Source organism: Acomys minous (genome assembly GCF_964271855.1).
Source record: "Acomys minous genome assembly, chromosome: 4".
NCBI classification, from domain to species: Eukaryota; Metazoa; Chordata; class Mammalia; order Rodentia; family Muridae; genus Acomys; species Acomys minous.
In genome coordinates, this window is record NC_140486.1 from 40,193,163 (window position 1) to 40,218,436 (window position 25,274).

The following is a 25,274-nucleotide window of genomic DNA, read 5'->3' on the forward strand; positions in this document are numbered from 1 at the left end:
AGGTCTTTGTGCACTCTCACCAGTGAGCACGTCACCAGCTCTGGTTTGCATTTTGGCTTTCTGTATTTCAGTTTTATATATGTTCTTTGCTTTTCTTTGACTTCAACCAGTTCCCTCTGGTGTTTTTACTTCTTTTGATTGTGATCAAAGTAATGTTTAAGATCAAGCCCAGTTCCGTGAACGCTAAGCAAGCGCTCTACCATTGAGATCTCTGCTCCATCTTTACCTCTTTAGCACAGTTTTATGTTTGTAATTACTTTCTGCCCTTTCTTAGAAAAAGATTTATCATTTGTAAATCTCTGTGTCTCTGGGAGTGTTCTATGTGCACAGGAGTACAGGTGGCTGTAGAGGTCAAATAAGTTGGAGCTAGAGTTACAGATGGCCATGAGCCTCCCCAACCCTCCCCACCGTGGGTGCTGGAAACTGACTTGGGTCCTCTCTCTAAGATCAGTCTGCACTCTTAACCACTGAGCCATCTCTCCAGCCTCTCAGGTTCCCTTGTGATTTCATTAAATAGTTGCTCTTAGGAGTTCTGTAATTTAGTGTTGTTTGGTTTTGTTGGGACAATATCTCTGAAGTCCTGACTGTTCTGGAACTTAATGTGTAGATGAGGCTGGCCTTAAACTCAAAGCAATCTGGCTGCCTCTGCCTCCTCAGTGCTGGGATTAAAGTCCTGGGCCACCACAACTGGCTAATTTTTTTTCTTTTTTCTTTTCTCTTTCCTGAACCCATTTAACACTTTATTATTTCTTCCTACTGTTAGGTGTGTGTGTGTGTGTGTGTGTGTGTGTGTACTTGCTAGTGTTGCTGTGTGTGCATGTGTGGAAGCTGCAGTGGGTATTGGGTGTTCTTCCTCGGTTGCTCTCTATCTTTGTCTTTTGATACAGTCTCTCACTGAAGCTGACGTTCATTGGTTAGGCTGGCTGCCACCGAGCTTAAGGATCCCCTATCTTGCCATTACCTGCCCCAGTGTTGAGGTTATAAGCATGTGCCACTAAGCCTGGCTTTTATGTGGGCTCCGGAAGATCCAAACTCAGGTTCTTATGCTTATGCTTGCAAACAGGTACTTTTCATATTCCTAGTGTTTGTTTGAGGATGTGCAATTGAGTTTTGGGTGCTGGATTAAATTTTTTTCTAACTTTGCGACTGTTTGTTTTCTGTATAGGCTGGTTTCCATGTACTGAAAAGTAGTATTTTCATTTCATTTACTATGTTTTTTATCTAACAAGATAGATTTCTCTTCATTTAGTAGGTTTTTGTTTTCTCTTCAATGTATTTAGAGCTCAAGGTTGCCTGTTTTTCTTTAAAAAAAAAAAAACCACTTATTCTATGTGTTGTGTGCATTTGCATACATGTTTTGTGTGTGTGTGTGTGTGTGTGTGTGTGTGTATCTGAGTGAATGTGTGGGTACCATGTGTGTTCAGGATACTACAGAAGTTAGAAGAACTAACAGATTCCCCCCAAACTGGGGTTACAAATGCTTGTGAAGCACTGTGTGGGTGCTGGGAACTGAACCCTGGTCCTGCAAGAGCAGTAAGTACTCTTAACCACACAGCTATTTCTGCAGCCCCAGGTTCCTTCATTGCAATAAAGTATGATTTCTTTAATGAGTGGTTTGGTGGCTGGAAAAGGTGGTGTGTCCTGTGATTTTCTTGGCAGACAGGAAGTCTTCCTTTTCTCAGGCCTATGAATTCTTCTCTTTGAGTTGTCCATGTGTTCCATTTTTACCTTTCTTGTCCTGCAGTCATGCCTTTGAACACTGCCAGCTTGACTTGTACACTCCTTTTCAGGCTGTTAGGATGGCCTGTCCTTTTTTGCACAGTGTTAACAGCTCACAGGGATAGAAAGTAGCCTTGCTAACTGAAGGGGGGTCAGTAACTAATTAACAAAGTCTGAAGAAGATGGTATAATTGGTCATGATCATGATGTAGTTTCTATTTGTGTAAAGATTTGTGGACTAAAGAGCTTATATATTATATAGTATATACTCAGTGTATGGTGCTTACAAAGATTTGAACCTATTTATTAGTATTTAAACCGTGGTAACTGGAATTCTTACATACTAGGACTGAGCAAAGTCAAGGCTGCTTGAGTTTTCACTCTTAGCATGATCTTCCTCCTCGGCAGTGATTTTAGATCAGTCTCACACTGAACAGTAGCTCCCTCCTCCTCCTCCCTCAGAAGTCTTCAGAAATTACCACTGGTCTTTGCAAATGTTTATCAGAACATTTGCCAAGAGTTGATGTTTTTTCTATAGGCACGTAATCTGAAGCTCAGGAGTGCCTTGGCAAAGACTGAGTTTTACATATTTCATAATTTTTACTGTTTTGATTTTGGAAGATATGTGAGGACCTTGAAATTTAGGTGCCTCTCATCTTCAGTAAACCCAGTATCTCAAAATAGACTTAATTTATGGCTGAGGTTGAACAGGTATGAAGTTCTTGTGTTTTCATTCACTGTTCATTGACTTGGAAGAGTGTGAGGTGTACAGGTTGGGGTTATAATTGGACAAAAGCCAGGTATGCAGTTGCCCCAGACACAGCCCAGATGCATGTACCAGTGGCTCAGATGCAGTGCCAATGGTGTGGCCTGCTAAGTAGAACAATGGAGACTGCAGAATGTGGCTTGTCTGCAGAAAGTACTTAATTTAGAAAATGTAAAAAAGATCAAAACAGTTAACTTATTGGCAACTTATCTACTATTAGAATTATTATTTCTCCATTAAACTAACTGCTCTTTTCTTTTTCAGTCCTATGACAACGGGCTGGCACAGGGAGCTGGACTTGAATCTCACGGTAAGTCCTCGTAAATGGTCATGTAGTTTAAAATAGCGTGTGATCTCTTCAACACAAGAACGTCTGACTTTCTCATCTCATCATCTGCTGTAGACTGACTATTTTTGTCGCTTTCCCACATCTGTCCTTTTACACTGTGCTAGTTAGCTGTTTGAAACCTCTTAGGTCACTAATCATGAAGAGAGTAGAGTATTCAGACCAGAAAGATTCCTAGTAATCTGTTAAAATGTTAACCACTTGAAAATATCTTGCTATTGTTTTTTAGGCTATTGCTAGAAAGAAACAAAACAAAACAGGTTATTTTCTTTGGCATAACACTTGAAAGACTAAGCCAAAGAGTTACAATGAACATGAAAAATGTTATTTACCTTCCGTGATATAATTGTCTGTCCTTGGTGATAATCACGGACACTCTTCTGTTGAACCAGTCTGTGGCTTTTCTCACTTTGGGCTAGCATAGGACTAGAACAGTGAGATGGAGGCACTAAGCTTGTTAGCCCATCAAAGGTATGTACCCTCTCAAATCAGTCTCCACGCAGAAGTAATCACACTTCCATACTGCTTTTCTAAGAGGTAAGCCCAGGTGCTGGAGGCTCCAGGTGAACTGCGGTCTCTCCTCACTGGATGTACTGGGCTGTGCTCATTTGCTGTGCCATCTCTGCTAGCATGATTGGAGCAGGGCTGTGGCCTGACAGCAGCAACTATGTGACCATGCCTCCTAAATCTCCTTCCAGGTCTCCTGGAAGACAAGACAGACGTGACTCCCTATTACAGAATGACTCCATGGTTCTAGCATATGCTTGAGTTAAGTGCAGCTGGTGACAGAGATACCAAACAAGATGGCCTTCCTATGATGCAGAAGAGCCAGTTCTGTGCCACTGAATTTGCAAAAAGAAAGCTCTTATTTCATGACTAGTCAGCATGGAGGTCAGGGGCTGTGAACTAGTCTGCCTCCCCAGCCAGGCAGGGCTGGGAGTTTATAGGCAGGGACAGGGGACAGCGGAGAGGGGAGAGGGTGGCTCTTTATTGACTGGATGATGGAAGGGGAAGGCTTCCCTACACTTTGTTTTTAGATGTACATGGTCAGCCACACCTCCTTATAAGCTACACACTTCTTTGGAGTAGAGTGTATTCTGTGTTGACTGGTAGCTGGCTTCTCATATTTCCATTCTCAAAAAGTGAGTTTGAAGCTGCCTTTGGGTGAATTTCGGAGTCATATATCGTGAAACAACAAGGGCTTGATTATTTGAGGAGTTTCGTCCATGTGTTTCCAGGTGCTAGTGGCTTCAGGAGTGCTTGCACTGCTGTTCGTTCCCATGATTGGGGGGCTGTGGTTGTATAGAAGAAATAGGACAGTTGTGAGAATTTCTACAAGGGCAGCCTCTCATCTTGCTGCTGTAGCAAGACGTGATGAGCTGAGGAGACACCTCACTGGTGCAGGACACGCTGGAGTTATGTGGGATATGGAGGACTGTCCAAACATGGTGCTTGCTCTCTGAAGCATCCTGTCAGGAAGGAAAATCTTCATGATGACTCGGGTCATTAGTGTGAGTTGGTTTGACCTGAGTAGCCATTGTTATCATTGGTGATGGATTGTAGTTCAGGCACAGAAGTTTGACATCTGATGATCTGGTAACTTGGCTCTGTGGCTTTGAGGCCAACCACACACATGTATAAGCCATTCTGTAATTCCTGCTCTAGTTTTAGTTTTCTTCCTACAACTTGCATTTTCTAAGTGACCTGTATTCATGTATTTGGTTATTGTTTGTCTCTTTCCACCTAATTATATCCTCACAGGGACTTTACCTGTTTTACCCGAAGTGATTCTGTAACATGTTTGGCAAATAGCTGAATGGATCTTTACCAGTCAACCCTGTGCTCACCCAAAGTTGAGCAGGGTTGACCCCCTTACATCTGTTCACTGAGTGTGTCTCTTAGGATAGCTTTTTAGCCTCAGAATTCATACTTTAAATTTAATGTGTTTGTTTGTGTGTGTGTGTGTGTGTGTGTGTGTGTATTTGAGTGTAAGTGTAGGCACATACATGCCACATAATATGTGGCAATATGAAGGCAGCCTCAAGTGTGGGTCCTTATCCTCCACCTTGTTTGATCCAAGTCTCTTGTTTACCAACATGAACCAGACAAACTAGACTTGCCAGCTTGCTGGGGTTACAGAGCTGCACTGCCACGTCCAGCTTTATGTAGGTTCCAGGGATCTAAACTCAGGTCCCTACATTTATGTTGCAGATGTTTTATGCACTGAGCCGTCTTCTTGATCCTGTTTAATTTTCTTGAGATGAGGTCTTGCTGTGTAAGCCAAGCATACCTCAGGCATGCATTATTCCTGCCCCAGCCATGGTAGTGCTGAGATTTAAGGCATTCCACCACCACAGTCAGCCTGCTACAAAAATCACAGTGGGAGGTGGCTCAGTCAAGCTCAGTCGGTCAGGTGCTTGCCATGTCAGCATGATGACTGATGGCCTAAGTTCAGATCTCACTATATAAGCTGAACATGGTGTCATGCACCTGGAACCCCAATGCTGGAGGTACAGTGGCAGACAGGTGCCTAGAGCTCCTAGTTCAGGGATAGACCTTGTCTCAAAAGATAGCATTGAAATCAGAGACACTTAACACCAGCTTCTGACATACACATGTGCGTACGTGCATGCGCTGCATGAACACACGCAGCATGTACATAGCCACCATGGTTTTCTTCACTTCCAAGCTTATTAGCACTGTGTGGGAATATGGAATAACTTTTATCAGATGTACTGACCTTCAGCGTAGCCAGCAATCCTGGATTTTGAATGTTTATTGTCTCAAGGTTGTGTGTGTGTGTGTGTGTGTGTTTTAATTTTTAATTATCCAGTTATAAACTAGTTATTCCTTATGTATCATCAATTTGTAATCGGAGATCTGTGCATTAAGGTGAAAATGATTAAGTAATTTAGCTCTGTGCTAACTATCATTTACATATAGTTTCATTTAATCGGAATACCAGCCCGCTGAGAAAAGGCTTCTTTGTACTTGATAGGCCCACTCAGAAAGGTCAAACCCCTATGAGGACCGAAAGGGAAAGACCTGTAAGCAGAACGTGCCTTTACCTACATGTACTACTTGATTGTTGCTGGGACAAAGTGCCTGATGAAACAGCTATGGAAGGAAGGGTTTATTTTGGCTCACGGTTAAAGGGCACAGTCTCTGTGCACTGGGGTGGGTCTTCCCACCTCAGCTAACCTAATGTAGAAACTTCCAAAGCAGACCTAAGTCCTGTCAAGTTGACAGTCTGGATTAGCCATCACACTGCTCACAGAGTAGAGAGGCTGTGCTGGGGCAGCCTTCCCTGCCTGTGCTCAGGCCCATAGCCCTCCAGGGGCCTCACTCTGAGCTGTGGAGAGCGTGCCAGAGCAGGCAGGGCCAGTGCTAGGCTGCACCCACTTCTCCTTGGTTTCCTTTGGGGTGAGCTTTGCCTTTCCACTTGTCACAGTGTCTTCTGTTAGGTGAAACCTTGTCATTTGTCCCCACCCAGCCCTGAGCAAGCTCTCTGATTTCTGTAACGCTGGCTTCATGCAGCTTTTCATTTGTCACTGTTGATCCACTAGTTGTACTTCGTGTTTCCATCTTATTTCCTGAGCTCGCCCACGTTATACTTGTGCCGTTGGTGTGTGCGGACTTGATCGTCCTCTGGGGCACTTTGTATCCCTTGTGTGGGAAGCTGAGTTTGAACGGTTGTGGGTTTATGGTAGTCCTGCTTTTTCATGTGCTTTATCTCCAACTCCCTAGTCTAAACACACCCTACATTGGATTTGGTGATTTTCCCCCCTCCTTTTTCTGAGTCAGTTGTTTGATTTGTTGGTCTGTGTGTGTAATCAGAGAAGAGACTGACAGGCAAATGGTGACCTCCTGGGCCTTGATCGTCAAGTGCGTTGCTCACTCTATCCTGCTAATTCACCAGGAGCAAAGCACTTTCAGGGGTGCAGTCTTTTTTTTTTTTTTTTGTATAGTATAAAAATTTTTTTAATTAATTTATTCTTGTTACATCTCAATGGTTATCCCATCCCTTTTATCCTCCCATTCTTCCCTCCCTCCCATTTTCCCTTTATTCCCCTCCCCTATGACTGTTCCTGAAGGGGACTTCCTCCCCCTGTATATGCTCATAGGGTATCAAGTCTCTTCTTAGTAACCTACTATCCTTCCTCTGAGTGCCACCAGGTCTCCCCCTCCAGGGGACGGGGTCAAATATGGGGTGCAGTCTTAATATGTTCTGTAAGAACTGGGTTGTCTGAGCCAAACGTGGGGGCGCACGCCTTTAATCCCAGCACTTGGGAGGCAGAGGCAGGTGATTGCTGTGAGTTCGAGGCCAGTCTGGTCTACAGAGGGAGTCTAGGACAGCCAAGGCTACACAGAGGAGCCCTGTCTTGAAAAACCAACAACAACAACAAAAAAAAAATTAGAAGAAAAAGGGGAAAAAAAGAATTGGGTTGTCTGAGATTGTGATGGGTGCAATTATTTTTGTCTCTGAAGATTCATAATAGGAAGCTCAGACAAATTATTTTTTATAAATATCTCCAGTTCTTAATCTAGAACAGAAATGTTGAGTCCCTTTGGCCTTAATTTCCTCTGAATACTGAATTTTCATGAACTTACTTCTCTTTATCTTTTTTATGTGGTGCTTAAGTACAAAATGTACTTGTTTTATGTGCCTGTGTGTTTCATTTCCTGCCTTACCTCTGACTACATGCTTGTTGACTACCTCAAGTTCCACGTTTCAGAGGACAGATTTTCCAGATAACTTGATATATACAAACATGAATGCTAATAAAATTCACAAAATTGAGTAGTAAAGCTGCTATGGGATATAGCCCGTATTGCTGTTCCTGTCTTTAAACCTCTTAGGTACTAATGCTTAGCCCCATGTAAATACTGTTTTACTGTCCTGAGTAGGGAGTGATAAGAAGAAAGTCTCTATAGAAGTTTGAAACTTTTCAAATGATTCTCAGCTGCCTCACTGAATGCAGAACCTGAGACATAAGGAACTTAAAAGCAGACTTTGCTGTTAGTTCTGGTGGAAACCGTGTCGTTTGGAACAAATTCCTTTATCTTGCTCCAAGCCAAACTTTTTTTATAAGGATAATATCTCGTAAAGCTTTGAATTATTTTAAATTCTATTCTGTTTTGCCAGCTCACATGGGAGACTTCATTGTAGCGTTTTGAGTTTGTTATTCAATTTTATTTCACTGTTGTGTAGGCTAACAGGACTACTCCCCCTCTCCTGACATTTTGTGCCACCCATAGACATCTGAGCAGGAGTTTACAGTTTGTGTTTTGATTGTCAGGAGGCTCCACCTTTTGTGGCATTGCGTCACTGTGCCTGATGGGTAAACTAGAAGAAGTTTTTTCAGAAAAAGAACTGAACAGGATAAAGAGGTGGTGTATAATGAGGCAGCAGAACGGCTACCATGGAAGACCGAATAAGCCTGTCGACACCTGTTACTCCTTCTGGGTGGGAGCAACTCTAAAGGTAAGAGAAAGCCTGGAAATACGACACCCAAGCCACAATAAGACCGATACCCTGTTAATAAAGCAACTACAGCTTCTAGAACAGGGGTGATCAGGAAGTCATACCTGGAAACCCAAAGTTAATTTAAAAAGATAATATTGGACATTTGCTGGAAATCCTTTTAAAATTTTTCTTTCTTTTTTTATTGTTTGTTTTGCCTACAACCTCCAAAGTTCATTGATTGGATTTGCTACATAAAGTCACTGAGCTATTATTTATATCATTTGCATCTTCACCCTTAAGAACCACTTTTGTGCAGATGTTCTGAAAATAACAAGAGTTTATATTCATCTTGTATGTAATGCCCTTGTGTTAGTTAGAGTTTTATTGTTGTGAAGAGACTCCATGACCGAGGCAACTCTTACAAAGGAAAACCTTTAACTGGGGCTGCCTTTCAGTTTAGAGGTCTAGTCCGTTATCATTATGGTGGGAAGCATAGCAGTGTCCAGGCAGACACAGTGCTGGGAAAGAAGAGTTCTGTGTGCAGGCAGCAGCAGGAGACCTGAGAGCCCGCCCCACAGGGCCATACTTCCTTCAACAAGGACACACCTCCGGATGGTGACACTTGCTGAGTCAAGCATCGAAACACAGGAGTCCATGGGGGCATACTTACTCAAATCACCACAGTCTTGGTTTTTTCCCTCTTAAATGTCATGCATGTGGTTGAAACAAATCTGAAAACAGACTCGTTTAAAATGAAGGCATAAGCCTGTTTTCTTCTAAGGCCATTTAAAAAATATGTTGGTACATTATTTAGTCACAAAAATTTCAGACATACTTAAAATAGAGAGGATAGTGTGTAAACGCCCATGCATCCCTCATGTGTCAGTAATGGTCCTCCCAAAGCAACCATGCTTGACCTATCTCACAGTCACTCCTCCCAGGAGTGTTGACTTTCAAGACAACTGTGTTTTATTTTCTGGAACTTCTTCAATATGTTTTCTAAATGAAAAAACTTAAGAAAGCAGAACTCCTAGTGTCAATAGCACACCTAAAAAGTGAGCCATAATTGCTTTTCACACTAAGTATCACTTGGTGACGATGGTGTTTCCTGTTGCATCATACCCAGAAGCTCCTGGTACCAGACCATCTCTGCTTTTGTTTTTGTTTTTGTTTTTTCTTCTTATTCTTCTTCAAGACAGGGTTTCTCTGTGTAGCCTTGGCTGTCCTGGACTCACTTTGTAGACCAGGCTGGCCTCAAACTCCCTGCCTGTTCCTCCCCAAGTGCTGGGATTACAGGCGTGCACCACCAAGCCTGGGTCCATCTCTCCTTTTGATCAGAAGGCTCTGAATTGTCAAGCTGGTTGTTCTGTTGTAAAATTCCTATTAACTTTTCTTTGATTATAATGAACTATAGCATTGTATGTTTAGCACTTTAATAATGGTATCCAAAATAATATATAAGCAGCACTGCCATTATATATAATGACCTCTGACCATGTCAGCAGTAACGTCTCACTGTCCTGTCCTCTCCCCCAGCCTGTTCTACTTCTGTCTCCATAGATCATTTTTGGGTATCTCATCATGTTGTTAAAATACCTGAGGAAAGGCTTCTTCAGGCATAGAGTTCTGGGACTTCCCACTGTGGCAGGAAGGTTTGTCAGCAGGAGTAGGGAGCAGCTGATTACATCTGTCCAGTCAGGAAGCAGAGAGCAGCCATTGCTAGGGCTCACTTTGCTTTCTCCTGTTTATGCAGCTCAAGTTCTTAGCCTAGGGAAATGGTGCTGCCCGCATTTAGGGTGGGTCTTCCCACCTCGGTTACCCTGATCTTGATGGTCCCTCACCGACAAGTCCCAAGATTTGTCAAAAGTTGACTCTAGAGCCTTTTGACATTGTAAATCATGCACATACATGTGCAGTCATGCAGTATTATTCGTTGACATTGTAAACCATGCACAAATATGTAGAATCATGCAGTACTGTTTATTGACATTATAAACCATGCACATATATGTGCAATCATGCAGTACTATTCTCTGTGTCCTTCTTATTCCCTTAGCATAATGTTAGGAGCGATCCATTAATTTTCCTTTTTGTGGCTAGTAATATTCCTCTGTGTGCGTGTGTGCATGCCTATGTGTGTGTAGGTGTGTCTGTGTGTCTATGTGTGAACTCTAGTAGGTATTTGCTGAATGTGTATCTGGCTAGAAGTCATATCTTGACAATATTAAGCCTTTCTCCTAATGAGCTGGTAAGCTAATAAAAATGATACTGTAATAGGCTACTTTAAAGTGCTCAAATCTCTAGAGATTTGCTCTGAGAGTCTAAGCTAGAAAAAAACATCCCCGAATGACCAGTAGCTGAAATGTGAGCCACAGGCCAGGAAGGTTTGTGCGTGCTAATTATTTTTATCATTTTGTTTTTAGCTTCTGAAAATTTTCCAGTACACTAACTTTGAGAAGAATAGGAATTATATCTTATCAACCCAAGATCGCCTTGTGGGAGGATTTGCTAAATGGCCAGACAGTCATCCAGGTAATTATGTTTGGCATGAATCTAAAGCACTATGTTTTATTTCTTGAGTAGGCCTTGTAAGTATATACCTTCTTCAGAAATTGTATATGGTAGAAAATATTGCCACAGTTCTAATGTTATAGTAAATAATAAATTTTGGAAAAGATTATGTGTGAAGGCCAGTGAAATGGCTCAGTGGATAAATACACTTGCTGCCAGACCTTGTGACATGGGTTCAGTAGGGACCCACATGATAAAAAAGGGCAATCAGCCCCCGTATGCTGTCCTTTGACCTCTACATGTGCACGCATATACCTGCCTACTCACGTACAAAACAAAAACCATAAACATTATACTTGAAACAGATTTAAGGTATTGGTAGTATAAAGGAAGGATAAATTGTCAGAACATATTTTAGTATGCATCTCCCCACACTGCCAATACTTAGCAATGTTTCACTTCATGTGTGGAAGTAAGGAGGTGTTCTGAATGGGTCCTATCCAAAACAAGGAGTTACTTGGCTCCTCTGAAAACGTCAGGGTTGTTAACTGTGACGTGAGCTAACAGTGTTGTAGTTTGCTTTTCTGTTGCTATAATAACACTTTGACCAAAGGCAACTTCAGGAGGAAAGGGTTTATTTGGCTCATACAACTAGGTTTATACATCATTGAGAAAAGTCAGGTAAGGGACTTGCTTGTTGACTTGCTCTCTGGCTTACACCGTCTTAGGTTCAAGCTAGCTTTTTATACAGCCCAGGTCACCTACTTAGGGATACTACTAACCACAGCGCGAGTCTTCCTACATGTAGCAGAAATCAAGACACACCCAACACATATGGCCACAGGTCCATTTGAACTGGACAACTCCTTAACTGAGTTAACTGCTTCACAAGTGATTCTAGGTTATTTTCACGTTGATAAGGCTACCTAGGACACTGAGCCCTGAGGGGAACAAGAGTGACTTCTAAGTTAAAAAAATTTTTTTCAAAACCAAATTCAGCAATACACTAAAAGCATTGCTCAAGGGCTTGGGATTACTCTAGTAGAATGCTAGTCTAATATGTGTAAAGCCTTGGATTTGGTCTAGCACAATGTAAACCAGATGTAGTGAGGCATGCTTATAATCCCACCTCATAAAAAGTGAAGGCAGAGCTAGGTGTGGTGGCACACAAGCCTTTAATCCCAGCACTGGGGAGGCAGAGGCAGGTGGATCGCTGTGAGTTTGAGGCCAGCGTGGTCTACAAAGCGAGTCCAGGACGACCAGTCTAACAGAGAGAAACCTTGTCTTGAAAAACAAAAAAGCAAAACAAAACAAAACAAAACAAAAAAAGGTGAAGGCAGGGGAAGCAGACATTCAGGGTCATCTGTGGATGTACAGGGAGTTTGAGGCCAGTCTGTCATATATGAGACCCTGTTTCAACAGCATTCACTTACCATGAGCAAACTGACTTCATCCTAGGAGTGTAAGGACAGTTCAACACACGCATCAATAAATGTTTACATCACATAAATACGACTCAAAAATAGATGTCACATGATCATCTCTATGCATACAAAAACGACTTTGACACAGTAAAATTGTTTTGGGATAAAAGCCCTGAAGAAACTAGGAATAAAAGAATGTAACTCAGGATAATAAAGGCTATGCAGGACATAGTATAACCAACAAAGAAAAACATTTTTACTAAAATCAGAGACTTTCTCTACTCTTAATATGGCTCTTATAGTCTTAGCTAGAGCAAGGAAATAATGTGAGCAACTGACAAGTGGGATCCCATGAAATTAAAACTTTTCTGGGTAACAAAGGAAACTATGTAGTGAGAGCATGTACAGAATAGAAAAACATACAGCTGACAGAGGATTAATATCTAGTATACATAGAGAACTTAGAACTGTAAATAACAAAGTCCCAACCAACCCAGCCCATGAATAGACTAAAGAAATAGTCAGGTCTCAAAAGACAGAAGTTCAAATGGCCAATAAGAGTACAGAAGAAGAAGATTCAGCATCACTAGTCATCAGAGACATATAAAACTGCATTGAGATTCCTTCTTACCCTGTCAAAATGGCTGCCATTAAACAAATAACAGGAATGTCAGGCAATGGAGTCCTCAACACTGCCAGTGAGAGCATAAATTATTCCAGCCACTATGGAGATCAGATTGTAGATTCCTTAGAAGACTGAAAATGGATCTGCCATATGATCCAGCTGTACCAATTCTGGGCATATACCCACAGGAGTGTAAGGCAACTTAACCTACTATAAAGAGCCTTAGGTAGCCATGTATCCTCAAAAGCCAAGGTACAGACCCAGCCTAGGTGTCACACAGCAGATGAATGGGGAAGTGTGGTATGTATACCCAATGGCGTTTATTCAGCTATAAAGAATGGAATTACGTTGTTCCTGGGAATGGATGCAATGGGAGATCCTCATAGTAAGCAGAATGTACCAGGTTCAGACAGGGACCTGTCCCCTGTTCTCTCTCATTTGGGATCCTGACTTTATGTGGACCCAGCAGGTCATTTATATGCCTGTGACACTAAAGCAGAGGAGGCTTGGATTGGAGAGAAAGGAGGGTATACATGATACACTTCAAAATGATGTCTTAGGAAACTCACTGCTATGTACACGAACATATACTAACTGAAATTTCTCAAATTCTGAGGACAGGCATTCCTTGCTGCCTATGCTTTCTTTCAAAGTTTAGCAGCTTCAGTTAGCTTTTAAAACAAAACAAAACAAACAAACAAAACCAAGCTCTTACTTGGTAGCTCCCAAATGGTCAAGAATTCACTATGTATATCAGGATGTCCTCAAATATACAGAGATCCACCTGCCTTTGCTTCCCGAGTGCTGAGACTAATGGCCGCTACTTTGGTTTAAGTTTATTTCTTTAGACGAGTACTTTAATTTCTGAGTCCTCATGCTTGTTACCTAACATGCAGGAGCCGAGTATCTGAACCAACACTGGCACCCCCTCTAGCATCCTTTGCCAGCCTTCCCTCACCCCACTTACATTTTACTCCAGCAAAATGAGCCTGTTTCTTGTCTATAAAAGTGGTTGCTAAAGTAATAGTGAGCTCTGCTGTGTTTGATCAGCATGTCAGTGCAGGGTCAGCCTAGCTTGCAGGCGTGACCACTGCAGCATTGTCATGGAATCGCACTATTGTTTAGTGTAACATTAGGGAGTGCTTTTCTGCTCATCTCTGCAGAGCGTCTGTGCTTGGAGTGTGTGCCTGAGTCAAAACCTAAGGAAAAGCCTCACAAAATCTTATCTGTGCTTAAAGTAAAAGGAGTCACACCTGCCTCTTTATGAAAACATGTTCTCTTAGAGAAAATGTGGGATGCTTCAAAGGCATACACCAACATATGTTTTCACAAATCAATGTCCAAGGCTAAATAATAGTTTTTGGTATGCACAACACATACTCTAGATATGTTTGATGTTTAAGAATATGATGATTATTCTGCGTCTGGTGCCTTCTCTGTATGTGTGTATGTTTTGTTTTTGTTAGTCTGGCAGTGTTTTAACAAACTTAAATTTTTGGAAAATATCTCATATATTTGAAATACCAATTATTTCCAGTACCATAGAGTTTTATTTTTGTGTGGTTTTTTTTGTTGTTGTTTGTTTGTTTGGCTTTAGATTTTTGAGACGGGATATTAAGATGTGGCTCAACTTACTTGATTTACTTTCAAACCCACTATGTAGCCAGAGGTCATTTTGAGCTGGGCCCAGTACCAGGCCTAGTGTTTCAGTTCTGTGTGTAGAGAGAAATTCTTGAAGCTTTTTTCTAGAGAGATCAGTTGCTAGATTTAGTGTTTGTATCCGCGTGTGGATGTGATGCTGATTTAGAGACATGGTGTCCTGGAGCCTGTGCACAATTGAACAGAAACTCTGAGGGACAGGTGTAAGCACAGTTTTCTTAACCAATATATTAATAACTTTTTTTTATTAACAACTTACTAACAGAGTATATGTCACTTATAACCCGACTAATCAAAACAATAGGGAAAGAGGATTAAGGAATGCAATAGCAAAACCATAAGGATATCAGTTCTGAGGAACGCAGGATTTCTTCTGCTAGAACCTGGAGTGGCCAGAACCCAGAACCTTAGCAGGAGCTGGAGCCCCAGAGCCTTCCCTCAAGCGGTTCTCTCTAGGAGCCTCTTGAAATGGAGCGATGAGCAGCCAAAACTATCCGAAGTCTCCAAAAAGCCCCGCCTCCAGTTCTGGACGCATTTATATATCTCCTCCCAGACTCTGTTCACGGGATCTTTTCAGCTGGCAACAGTCAAGCTCCCGCACGAGGTGGTTGGTCTTCTAGCGGCACAAGACTGTTCCGATCCCACACTTGGGATCCTAAAAAACAGGTTTATCTCTCCTTCATACAGGGCCTGCTCACTGAGCCTTTTGGAAGACCTTGGAGCAACAGTCTCCAGATGAGTGCTTTAACTTAGTAAGAATCGTAGCAGATGTGGCCTCAGGGGTTGTATCATTCTTGTGCGAGTACTTTGCCTTATTAAAGGAAGTGTATCACAATCTAAAAATTTAATATATCACTGTCTACAGATGAGGGCTCTGGGTTGGATTGCTTTGGGAGTTTTGTTTGTTTTGATTTGAGGTTTAAAATTAAGTGCAGATTTCTCGCTTTTACAAGACTTCTTTTGAGGAAAAACTTCATATGGAGAGATTTAGATTTTATACAAGATCCAATTTATACTATACTCCTTGCTATTCACCTTTTTCTTTAACCTTTATTATGTGTTTGGATATTTTGCCTGTGTTTACATCCATGCACCACATGCATGCGGTTGCCTGTGGGTGCCACAAAAGGGTGTCAGAGCCCCTGGAGTTGGAGGTACAGACGGTCATGAGCTGTGGGTGCTACAACGCCGGGGGAGCAGCCAGTGCTCTGTCACTGCTGGGCTCTCTCCAGTCCCTCCTTTACCTTTTTTTTTTTCCTTGAAAGTTTTCTGATTTCTCAACAAAGTTAATACTGCTTTGTTTACCTTGTAATTTTAGAATAACTATAAGGGACGGGGGAAATTATGTTCTACTCTGAAAACTAGAGGACAGTGAGCCATTCTGAACTTTAATAGCTCCTAGGATCTTAATCTTTGAAATGGTGGCCATTTCAAAAATAGAAATTCTATCTTGGCTCCTATGAAGCCTTTTTTGTAGTGTTCCTATAACTGCAGAGTTCTGAGCACTTCAGAAGACTATATAAGGTTCTCAGGCAGGCAGAGGCCACGTGCTTTCATGACCTCTCAGTAGAGTATTGTGGCTCGTGGTAAACAGGAACATAGAAAGTGGTCTGTGCTCTCTGTCGGGTCAGAAGTGGCACGGAAGCAGGTGGCCTCTCCGCTCCCTACACTCTACACAGTGCTGGTGGATGCTTTGGAGCTGTGGAGATGAAGCTCAGAGGGAGGGTGGGTGCTGCCGCTTGGTTTCAGAGGCTGGCTGTGTTTTCAGTTTTAGAAACCTTTCTGGGACTCCAGTACAGAGCATGCTGAGCATCTGGAATGCCTTGCAGTTACCACCATGGGGGGAAAAACTGCAAATTACAGAAAATTTACTATCCAATATAAATTCTTTTTTTCTGTATTTTGTAGTCAGAAGGCCTTGCTGTTCGGATCCGTGGAGAACGTAGGCAAGGAAATCATGATATGTTCCTTTAGTAGGAATTTCAGTAGTGAAATACATGACTTTGACTTTTTAAAATCCTATTTGGCATTGAGACTCTTTCACAAGCTAGCATGTCTAGTTTTTTTTTTTTTAATGTAGTAGTTGGCTGTAGCTACTTTGCAGCGTGTACACTTGAGAATGCTGACTGTGCCTTTGAATGCCTTTTCAGATGCTTTGCATGCATACTTTGGGATCTGTGGCCTGTCACTAATGGAGGAGAGTGGCATCTGTAAAGTTCATCCTGCCCTAAATGTAAGCACACGGACTTCTGAGCGCCTCCAAGATCTCCATCAGAGCTGGAAGACCAAGGACTCTAACCAGTGCTCAGACAGTGTCCGCATTTCCACTTGACTGACCCTGCGGTGACGGGTTTGTAGCATAAGTGTAGCTCAAGGTTAAAAGCCATGTGTAACCGATGTGCTCTTCTTTAAGGCGTAGTCTTAAAGTCAAGGCTTGTGCTGCTGACACTTCAGGATGTTCTCTTGAGCCAGTAACCGCTGTACTGGACTAACAGAAAGTCCTTGTTGAAGGTTGGATCTCAGCAGGGTTCTGTTGGGGATCTTAAATGTTTATGCTGTGTTTCTGAAACGTCTCGTGGACAGATTGACTATATGTGTGTAGGTTATCTTCTTAAAACCCTTTAGTACAAGTTCTGACTTGCAAAGTGGACACAAATCTTCAAAACAAGCTTACACTTCATAGGGCATTGGTAATCTTCAGGGGAGTGTTTAGTGCTCACTTCACATTTCTACGGGTGATGGTAAGAAATTTGCTTATTGAATTAAGTATCTGGGATTATTCTTTAAAAATTGATGGTCTCATAATGTTCTTAAAGAATAACATTTTGTATTATTCTTAAGGTGTGCCAATTAGACTTGTGTAACCTTTACACATGAAAGTTTATTTAAGAAAAAAAACAGGCTTAACTAATACTATCGTTTCCTAAAGGGAGAGTATTACATAACTGGGGGAGAAGTAATTGTCTTGTATAATTATGAGTGAGAAGTTCTGTTATGTGGCTTTATTAGAGGTTCCTTGGGTGAGTACCTGTTGTATTTTGTTTTAATCCCAAATCATTGGCTGCCATTCGTCAGGGTGAGGGGGGAAGTAATCTTTGCTATCTAGAAAAAGGACATTCAGTACGGAATGAGAAACACGACACTATAAAGTATACGTGCATGGTGATAACTGAGTGCTTTTTAGTTGCGTGGATGGTTTCTTTCTCAGTGTTTCGTAGCCACTGTGGTTAGCTGCTTTATCCTCCCATCTACCAGGTTGAGCATCCTTAATCCAAATCCAGTGTCTGGGCCAGGCACAGTGGTGCATGCTTTTAATCCTAGTACTCAGGAGGCGGAGTCAGGCAGATCTCTGTGGGTTCAAGCCTAGCCTGGCCTACAGAGTGTGCTCCAGGCCAGCTAGAACTATATAATACATTAGACTCTGTCTCGAAAAAAAACAAAACAAAAAACAGCAACATCAAAAATAATAAAATCCATTGTCTGAAATGCTCCAGAACCTTAAATTTTTGGCTGACAACATGACACAATTGGGAATTTTCACCCTTTATGTGACAAGCCACAGGTGGATTTTAGGGACAGTGTAAATGATGTATAAAACTATTTTAAACTGCTGAATAAAGTGTATGAAATAAGTGCATTCTGTGTTTAGACTTGGGTCCCACCCATAAGGTAAAGTGTATATGCGAACATTCCCAAATCTGAAAACAATCTAAAATCTGAAACACTGCTTTTGATTCCAAGCATTTTGGATAGTGATACTCAACCTGTAAATAATTTTCTAATGTTTTTAAATTTGGTAAATCTTTAAGTATAAACAGAACCACTCAAGTATATGTAGTCATTTATATTTTTGTATTTTTGGATAAGGGGAGGGGGTACATTCATTTACAGGGGATAAACTCGGGTTCACTTACTCATTGTCTTCTTTTCTTGTCTTACTTCTATGAACTAACAACCAAAATAAGATGGTGTAAAAACCCTTTGTTAGCAATCAACTTGTCAATAAATCGCATCCATAACTTGGTGACAAGAAAGAAATTTCCTTAGTAAAGGAAGTGGGTGTGTTAGTTTTGGTAGTAATAAAAGTTGTATTATTATTCTACAGACATCATTGTAAAAGCTAAATTATTAGTGCCACTGGATATATAATAGCATTCTCATTTATTTTCTAAATTAAAGTGATATTTCCTATATACAAATACTTCTGAAGGGAAACCTGGTATATTGTTAAAAATAATACATCTCTTATTGGCATGCTTACTTAGTTTTAGACTTGAGTTTGCAATGCTAGGGCCCTAACTCATTTCCTGATGTGCACAAGACCCTGGACCCCTGGCTTTGATCCCCCAACTAACAAACCAGCCAAATCCTAACTAGAGTAGAAGTCTTCCACTGGTGGAGAGAAAGCTTTACCAACAAATGTTATTGTCCCATGAGTTACTCCAGTTGTTTCTATTTAAATCCTAGCAAATAGCATCCTGTCTCAAACTGGGTTATCTCTTAGACATTAAAAGCTGAAATAGCATGTGTGAAAATGCTATAAGAGTATAGCAAAAGCTGGTGCTTTTCCTGACTTGTGTCGGTTGTTAGATGGTAACAAAGTTGGTTAATACTGGCCAGTGGTTGTTGTACACGCCTTTAATCCCAGCACCTGGGAGGCCAGGCAATTGGATCTTTGAGTTTGAAGCCAGCCTGGTGTACAGAGTGAGTTCCAGGACAGCCAGGGCTACACAGAGAAATACTGTCTCGAAAAACTTTTTTTTAAGTTATTAATAAATAGATTTATAACATAAAAGTAATTTATATTTTCACAGTCCTTGAATAATTTACTAGCAAAGTTATATTAATGGCAGAATGAGTCTAATATATCTAAGAGGTAAGGTTCCATGTGATACTTTGTGGACCAGTAAATGTTCGTGTTTCATAGAAACCAACAAAACATACTGAGTTGTTGTGAAGTATGGAAAAACTGTTTCTAGCTTTTGCTAAATAGTTATGTCTGTGGAAAATATTTATTAATAAATTATGAGCAACATATATAATGTGTTTTCTAGCAGTAGTGACATAGTAAGAGGAAAAACACGAAGTTCAGGTGTACAACATCACCCCTCCTCACCAGCCTCTCTTCTCTTATACTTTTAAAGAGAGTGGCAGAAAACATTTATTTATCGATCACCTACATTTATTAGGTTTGACCTGTAATATTTGTTTTTATTAGGCTTTTAAATACATAGTTATAAGTAAGTTCAAATATAAGTTTTGCTGGCAGTGGTCATCACTTAAGAAGTGTTAGACCTGCTGGTATTTGATAGAGGACGAGGCGATTATCTGACGCTAGGTGGTGTGAGGTTCCTCCGCCCGATGAGTGGCATGGTCTTGGATCCCGTTCTTCCCTTGGTAAAATGAGGTAAACAGCAGGATTTCATTCACTGAGCTGAGTCGGGATTGAATGAGGCAGTAGATAAAAAGTGGTTCACATAGAGCAAATGTCTAACTACGGTTTCATATGATTGTAAAAGTGTTTTTAAAGTATCTTATACAATGGAAATCTTAGCAAGGTTTAAACTGAAGGAAGTTGCTGCCAGTGTTGTATTTTCTTAACTTTCCCGGTAAGTAATGGAAGGAATACCAAATGTAGCCGGTCATTGCAGAACTAAGGGGCAGGTGATACCCCCGAGAGCCTCAGAATACAAGTGAAAGACCAGATGCGACCCATATCTCTATGCAGAGATGGAGGAGGAAAGCAGCCAGGCTATGAAGCCCTGCAAAGTGGAGAACTGCGGCCCTGCCATGTTCTCACTGCAAAGGGCAGCGGGCAATCTGAAAATACAAGCTGAGACTCAGAGGAGCTCTACAGAAAGAATTCTGTCAGCCTCTCAGCGGGCTGGGGAGTGCTGAGACAGTGGGAGCTGTGTTGACCATAGTAGGTAGAGCAGCCTGGCCTGCTACTATGTACCTTTTGAAATTGATGAGGTAGTGCGTAGCACTGGGAAAAAAGATTGTTAGAATTAGAAGCCACATTGGACAGGATGGGCGTGAGACATAAAGAAGAGACTGCTAAAGTAAATGTTGGGAGGAAAGGCCTGTAAATAGAGGTGTGTACATGCAAGCATACATGATCATTTAAGTCACAGAACAGGGAAGGGGCTGGAGAGATAGAGCCAATTCCCTGAGCAGCCCTTTCTTCTAAACACTGACCTAAAGAACAAAGCAGGAGAGCAAGGGTGTAGTTGGCGCCCAATTGCAGAATAGGCAGAGCAGCTCCCCACAAAGAGAGCTAAGGAGGGGCACGGCTGCAAGGCCCTAAGACCTGACACCTACCAAGGCAGTGTCTGCTGGGACACCCATGGTTTCAGAAGTGGATCAAGGAGGCAGGAAAGATAAAAAACAAACAGCAATTAGTCTAAAGCCAAGAAATTCAAAAGCTGCTTCTTGGCCTGGTAAGGATGCTCAGGGAGATGACCCATCAGCTAACCTCTTTAAGAGACAGAGGAGAAACTTGTGGGAAACCTAAATGACCAGGGGAAAGGGCAGTCCAACACAGCTGCTTTCCAGTTGTTTTAGGGATCTATACAGACTCACAGGTGAATTTTTTAGAGAAAATTACAAATTGATAAAATTTAATACAGAGAATACAACTGCCATAGGGTAATACAAACAAAAGACCATTGTACAAACTTGGAAGATTGAAGACTCTCAATGTTGCTTTAATAGTTACAGAGGCTAGGAAAAGGATCCTGAATCTTAAATTACTATATAAAAGAAGATATTTTTTCCATATTTACTTTGTAAAGTTGGTATAATACCATTGATTCAAAAACAAAACAAAGATGGTGCCAAAAGAGGAAATTGTAGGGAAGTTAGGCTTGCTAATATCTCCAGAGCTGGGGTGATAGCTCTTTCAGTAGTGCTTGCTACTCAGTCATGAAGTCCTGAGTTTGAGTCCCAGCACCCGAAGTGAAAAACTGGTCTTGACATTGAGCACGCGTACCCAGTACTGAGAGGCAGATGAGACAGATCGCTGGAGCTTGCTGGCTAGCCAGCCCAGCCTGACTGAATAGCCTCAAGTTCCCCTGACATCCTCTGTCTAGAAAACACCGTGGGGCAGGCAAACCGTTTCCTTGGGCAGAGGCTTTTAGCTATACAAGCCTGGCAACCTGAAGTAGAGTTCCTTGAACCCATGTAAAGATGGAGGGAGCAAACCAACTCCACATGCATGTCCATGACACATGTACCCACACTCATAAGTGATAATAAATCTTAGCCCAGCATGAAGAGCTAAGGAACAACTGAGCTTGATCTCAGGCCTCTATACCCCTACAAATACAAACGTAACTATCAATACAGATTATTCAGTGATTTGTTAGGCCCACAACCCAGTAGCTCTTGAAAGAGGGAATAAAATCATGGCTCATTTGAATTTATATTAGGAACACAAGGATAACTTCAAGTTTAGACAATCTTGATTTGATAGAATTAAGCACTCGTATCGGAAACTGATAGATAATTGGCTGACATGACAGCTCTGCCCTAGAGGCAAGCTTCTCACCATGAAGACCAAAGAGCCTTTCTGACAAAGCCAGCACTTGTCTGTGCTTACTGTCCCCTGTCCTACTCAACACCATGCTAGAACTCTTTGCTTAAGGAAGTTAGAGCAAAGACATGAACCAGGAAGAGCCCAGACTTGGCAAATAGGATCCTCTACTTGAAAAACCAAGCCCCAAACAAGCTAAGTAGCTGCAGTAGTTAATGTGCAGGCAGCAGCAGACCTGTGCGTAAGGCTGCATTTCCACAGGTTGAGATCAGGCCAAATGTTGGCAGAAACCTCCCTCCCCAAAAATAAGTGTTATCAGGACTGGCTTGGTCCCCAGCTAGGACCAGCTGTCTGTGAGCTTATACAAGTGCAACCATGTGGTAGACATTGCTTTTTACTTGGCCTCTTTGCCCTAGAAGAGAACAGAAGGGCTCTCTGGTGCTGGTAGTGTTCGTTCCTGACCTAGGTGCTGGTTCCATAGGTGCGTTCATTCTGTGAGTGTTTACCAAGCTGTTTAACCAATCATGCTTTGCAAACTGTTCTGTTTGTGTAAATAAAATTCAATAAAAATGTTTAGTTAAAAAAAAAGACTTTATCTATATATCTACATAAACCTAGAAACTTTAGAAGACATATCTCAAGAAACAGAAAGATTCATGCATGAACTCACTAAGACATGCTAAAACACCTACATGGAAACTCTTGGAAGACAAAATAGACTTGAACAAGGATGTGCCTTATTGTTAATAGGAAGACAGTATCAAAACAGTTTTCTTCTTGGGTTAGTTTTTAATTTTAATGCCACTGTAATAAATACTATGCTTGTTTTCATTTGAGAGAACATACTAGAATAAGCATTAACACTAGAAAGGTGAGAAGAAACTGGCCCCACCAGACACTTGAGCGTGTTGGCAAAAGCTATCAGAAGTAAGTACATCCACACCTTGCTCAGGCAATTTCATGTCTAGAAATTTATATCAGCACACAAATAAACGATGTGGCTCAAGGATCTGCCAATGTATATATAAGTCATAGGAAACGAGACACTATTACATTTATACAGTATGATGCTATACAACTGTTAAAAACACATCGGTGCTTATAACAATACTGCTAAATGAACCAAATGTTTAATATTGAAAATAGTCCAATAAAATAAGGGAAATGAAATGTTAGTAGTCCTGGCAGCACATAAATAAAGGCAGTGTCTGAATGCAGCAAGAAAGAGAACTTTCAGTTAAGTATTTTAGGATGTCCTCTGTGTAACTAGTCATATATTTACAAATATTTGAAAAGTATATAGCTTCATTCACCTTGAGCCTTTGCATGTTGCACTGTACACCAAGATACTTTATATTCTGTACGTTCTAGTCATTCAATGATATGAATGTCTTTTTTTTATGAATGTCTTTTAATATGTGTATTTTAACAGTTGAGTATTGCCCAAGTTATTATTGGTGCCTTGTCTCTCTGGTTGATGTACAACTCTTGAAACTGTATCACTGCATAATTGTTTCTTTAAGCTAAGTTTTGGATATGGAATTGTTAGGACAAACTTTTGCACATTTCACATTCTGGTGGCTCCTGCCATACAGCTTCATAAGAAAGCCACACTTGCGTAGCTTCTGCCTCCACACTGAGACTTTCCATACCATCAGAAGGTTGCCAGCTGGTAAGTCACTGCCCTGTGGCATCAGGAGGACCGCTGCCTTGCTGCCTCATCCTCATCGTGCGACTTAAGCAAAGCTCCCAATTCAGGATGACTGACATTTGGTCTATATTCTCAACAGTGGTGCCACATTTGCTCTTTCAGTCCACAGTGTGTCCTTGGCCAGGGTGTTTATCCTCCATCCTCTGGCCTCAGTCCACGTTTCTCCTAGTGTTCTATTCTTCATTAAAGCTCTAATTGAATTAAGGATTGTTGCTGCGAGTGTATGTGGATTTTGTAAAATGCGTATGTGGTATCTTCATTTTAGAAGGAGGCTCTATATGGTTCTCTAGGACTGTATAATACAAAATACAGTTTTTAAAATCTGTATGCCAAGGCTACACAGAGAGACCCTGTCTCAAAAAAAAAATGTGTATGTGAAGGCTTAGGATGTAGGTGAGCAGCAGAGCAAGTGTGTAGTGTGCACTGGGCTCTGGGTTCCATTCCCAGTACTACCAGCAAACAAAGACAGGGGGAACGTGAAAGGTGCGTAAAGATGAAGTGTAAGTGAAAATCTCTACTAAGGGCTGAGACTCATAGGCGGTCTTTCCGTCCAGTTCATCAAATTCCCCTGCATTTGATAAACTTCACACATTCTCTATGGAGCGGAGAAAACTGTGCTGGGGATGTTCAGTTTGTACATGCACTTGAGTAGTTTCCTAGGGTTAGTAGAAGGTCATCTTGTCAATTAAATTTCACAGTTGAGTACCATAGTAGGCCATCCACAGATAGGTTGTTGCACTTAAAAAACAACATTAACAACATGCTACAAAAGCTATGCTGTGGTTAGACTACAGAAGAAAAAAACACTTCAATGTAATCCTTCGCATAACTATTTTCTAACTCAGTACTCATTGGTTCTCTTTTTCCCTCCTGTATTCCTGTCTGCCCTCAAATTATGTGTAGCTGAAGATGACCTTGAACTTGCGATCTTCCTGCCTCTCTTTTCTGCACTGCTGGGATTAGAGATCTGCACCACCACGCTAGAGACTGAGTTTAGGGCTTTACGCTAGATAAGCATTCCACTAAGAGATACTTAGGTTGTTTCTAAATTAAGAAGGTTGCAATAAACATCAATTGATTTCTTCAGGAGTCACACAAAATAAGTTCTGGGCCGAAGGATGTGTGTACTTAGTGCTAAGTGTCCTATACAAACAGTGCATATTTTCTCACCAGCCAGATGTTATATTTACCCATAGCATCTGCTGCGTTGCAATCTGTCAGCTTTAGAGTTTGTTCTAATGGCAGAAGATGGTTGTCCCTTGTTGACAAATATGCAGAAACAATATACCTGTGAATGAGGTAAGAAAATTGACTCTCCATTAGCAGGACCTAGAACAGTAATTTCCAAAGTGTGGCTTCCAGACAGAAGGAAGCATTGGCATCACCTGGAACAATAGCTACTACTCATTCTGAATACGTACATACATGCACACACACACACACACACACACACACATGTAAAGAGCTTATGAAGTTAGCTTATGGTAAAATAGCAGCGATAGTTGCCTCACA

At 41.4% G+C, this 25,274-nt stretch overlaps 1 protein-coding gene and 1 long non-coding RNA gene across 3 annotated transcripts in view; one reads left to right on the forward strand and one right to left on the reverse strand.

The window, feature by feature from the left end:
• The window catches only part of PGGT1B (protein geranylgeranyltransferase type I subunit beta), a 40,636-nt gene extending 22,482 nt beyond the window's left edge, over nt 1-18,154 (forward strand). For both annotated transcript variants that reach the window (XM_084779963.1, XM_084779964.1), the window contains 4 exons: nt 2,750-2,795; nt 8,132-8,316; nt 10,722-10,830; nt 16,668-18,154. In XM_084779963.1, the coding sequence (XP_084636089.1) occupies nt 2,750-2,795; nt 8,132-8,316; nt 10,722-10,830; nt 16,668-16,849 (522 nt within the window). In that variant the 3' untranslated portion in view covers nt 16,850-18,154. The remainder of the gene's footprint in view (nt 1-2,749; nt 2,796-8,131; nt 8,317-10,721; nt 10,831-16,667) is intronic.
• A 143-nt stretch (nt 18,155-18,297) lies between these two features.
• LOC311596486 overlaps nt 18,298-25,274 on the reverse strand; it is a 43,923-nt gene continuing 36,946 nt past the window's right edge. Inside the window, exons 2-3 of the long non-coding RNA XR_014778859.1 lie at nt 24,953-25,050; nt 18,298-19,951 (exon numbers count right to left, since the gene is read on the reverse strand). This is a non-coding gene — a long non-coding RNA (uncharacterized lncRNA). The remainder of the gene's footprint in view (nt 19,952-24,952; nt 25,051-25,274) is intronic.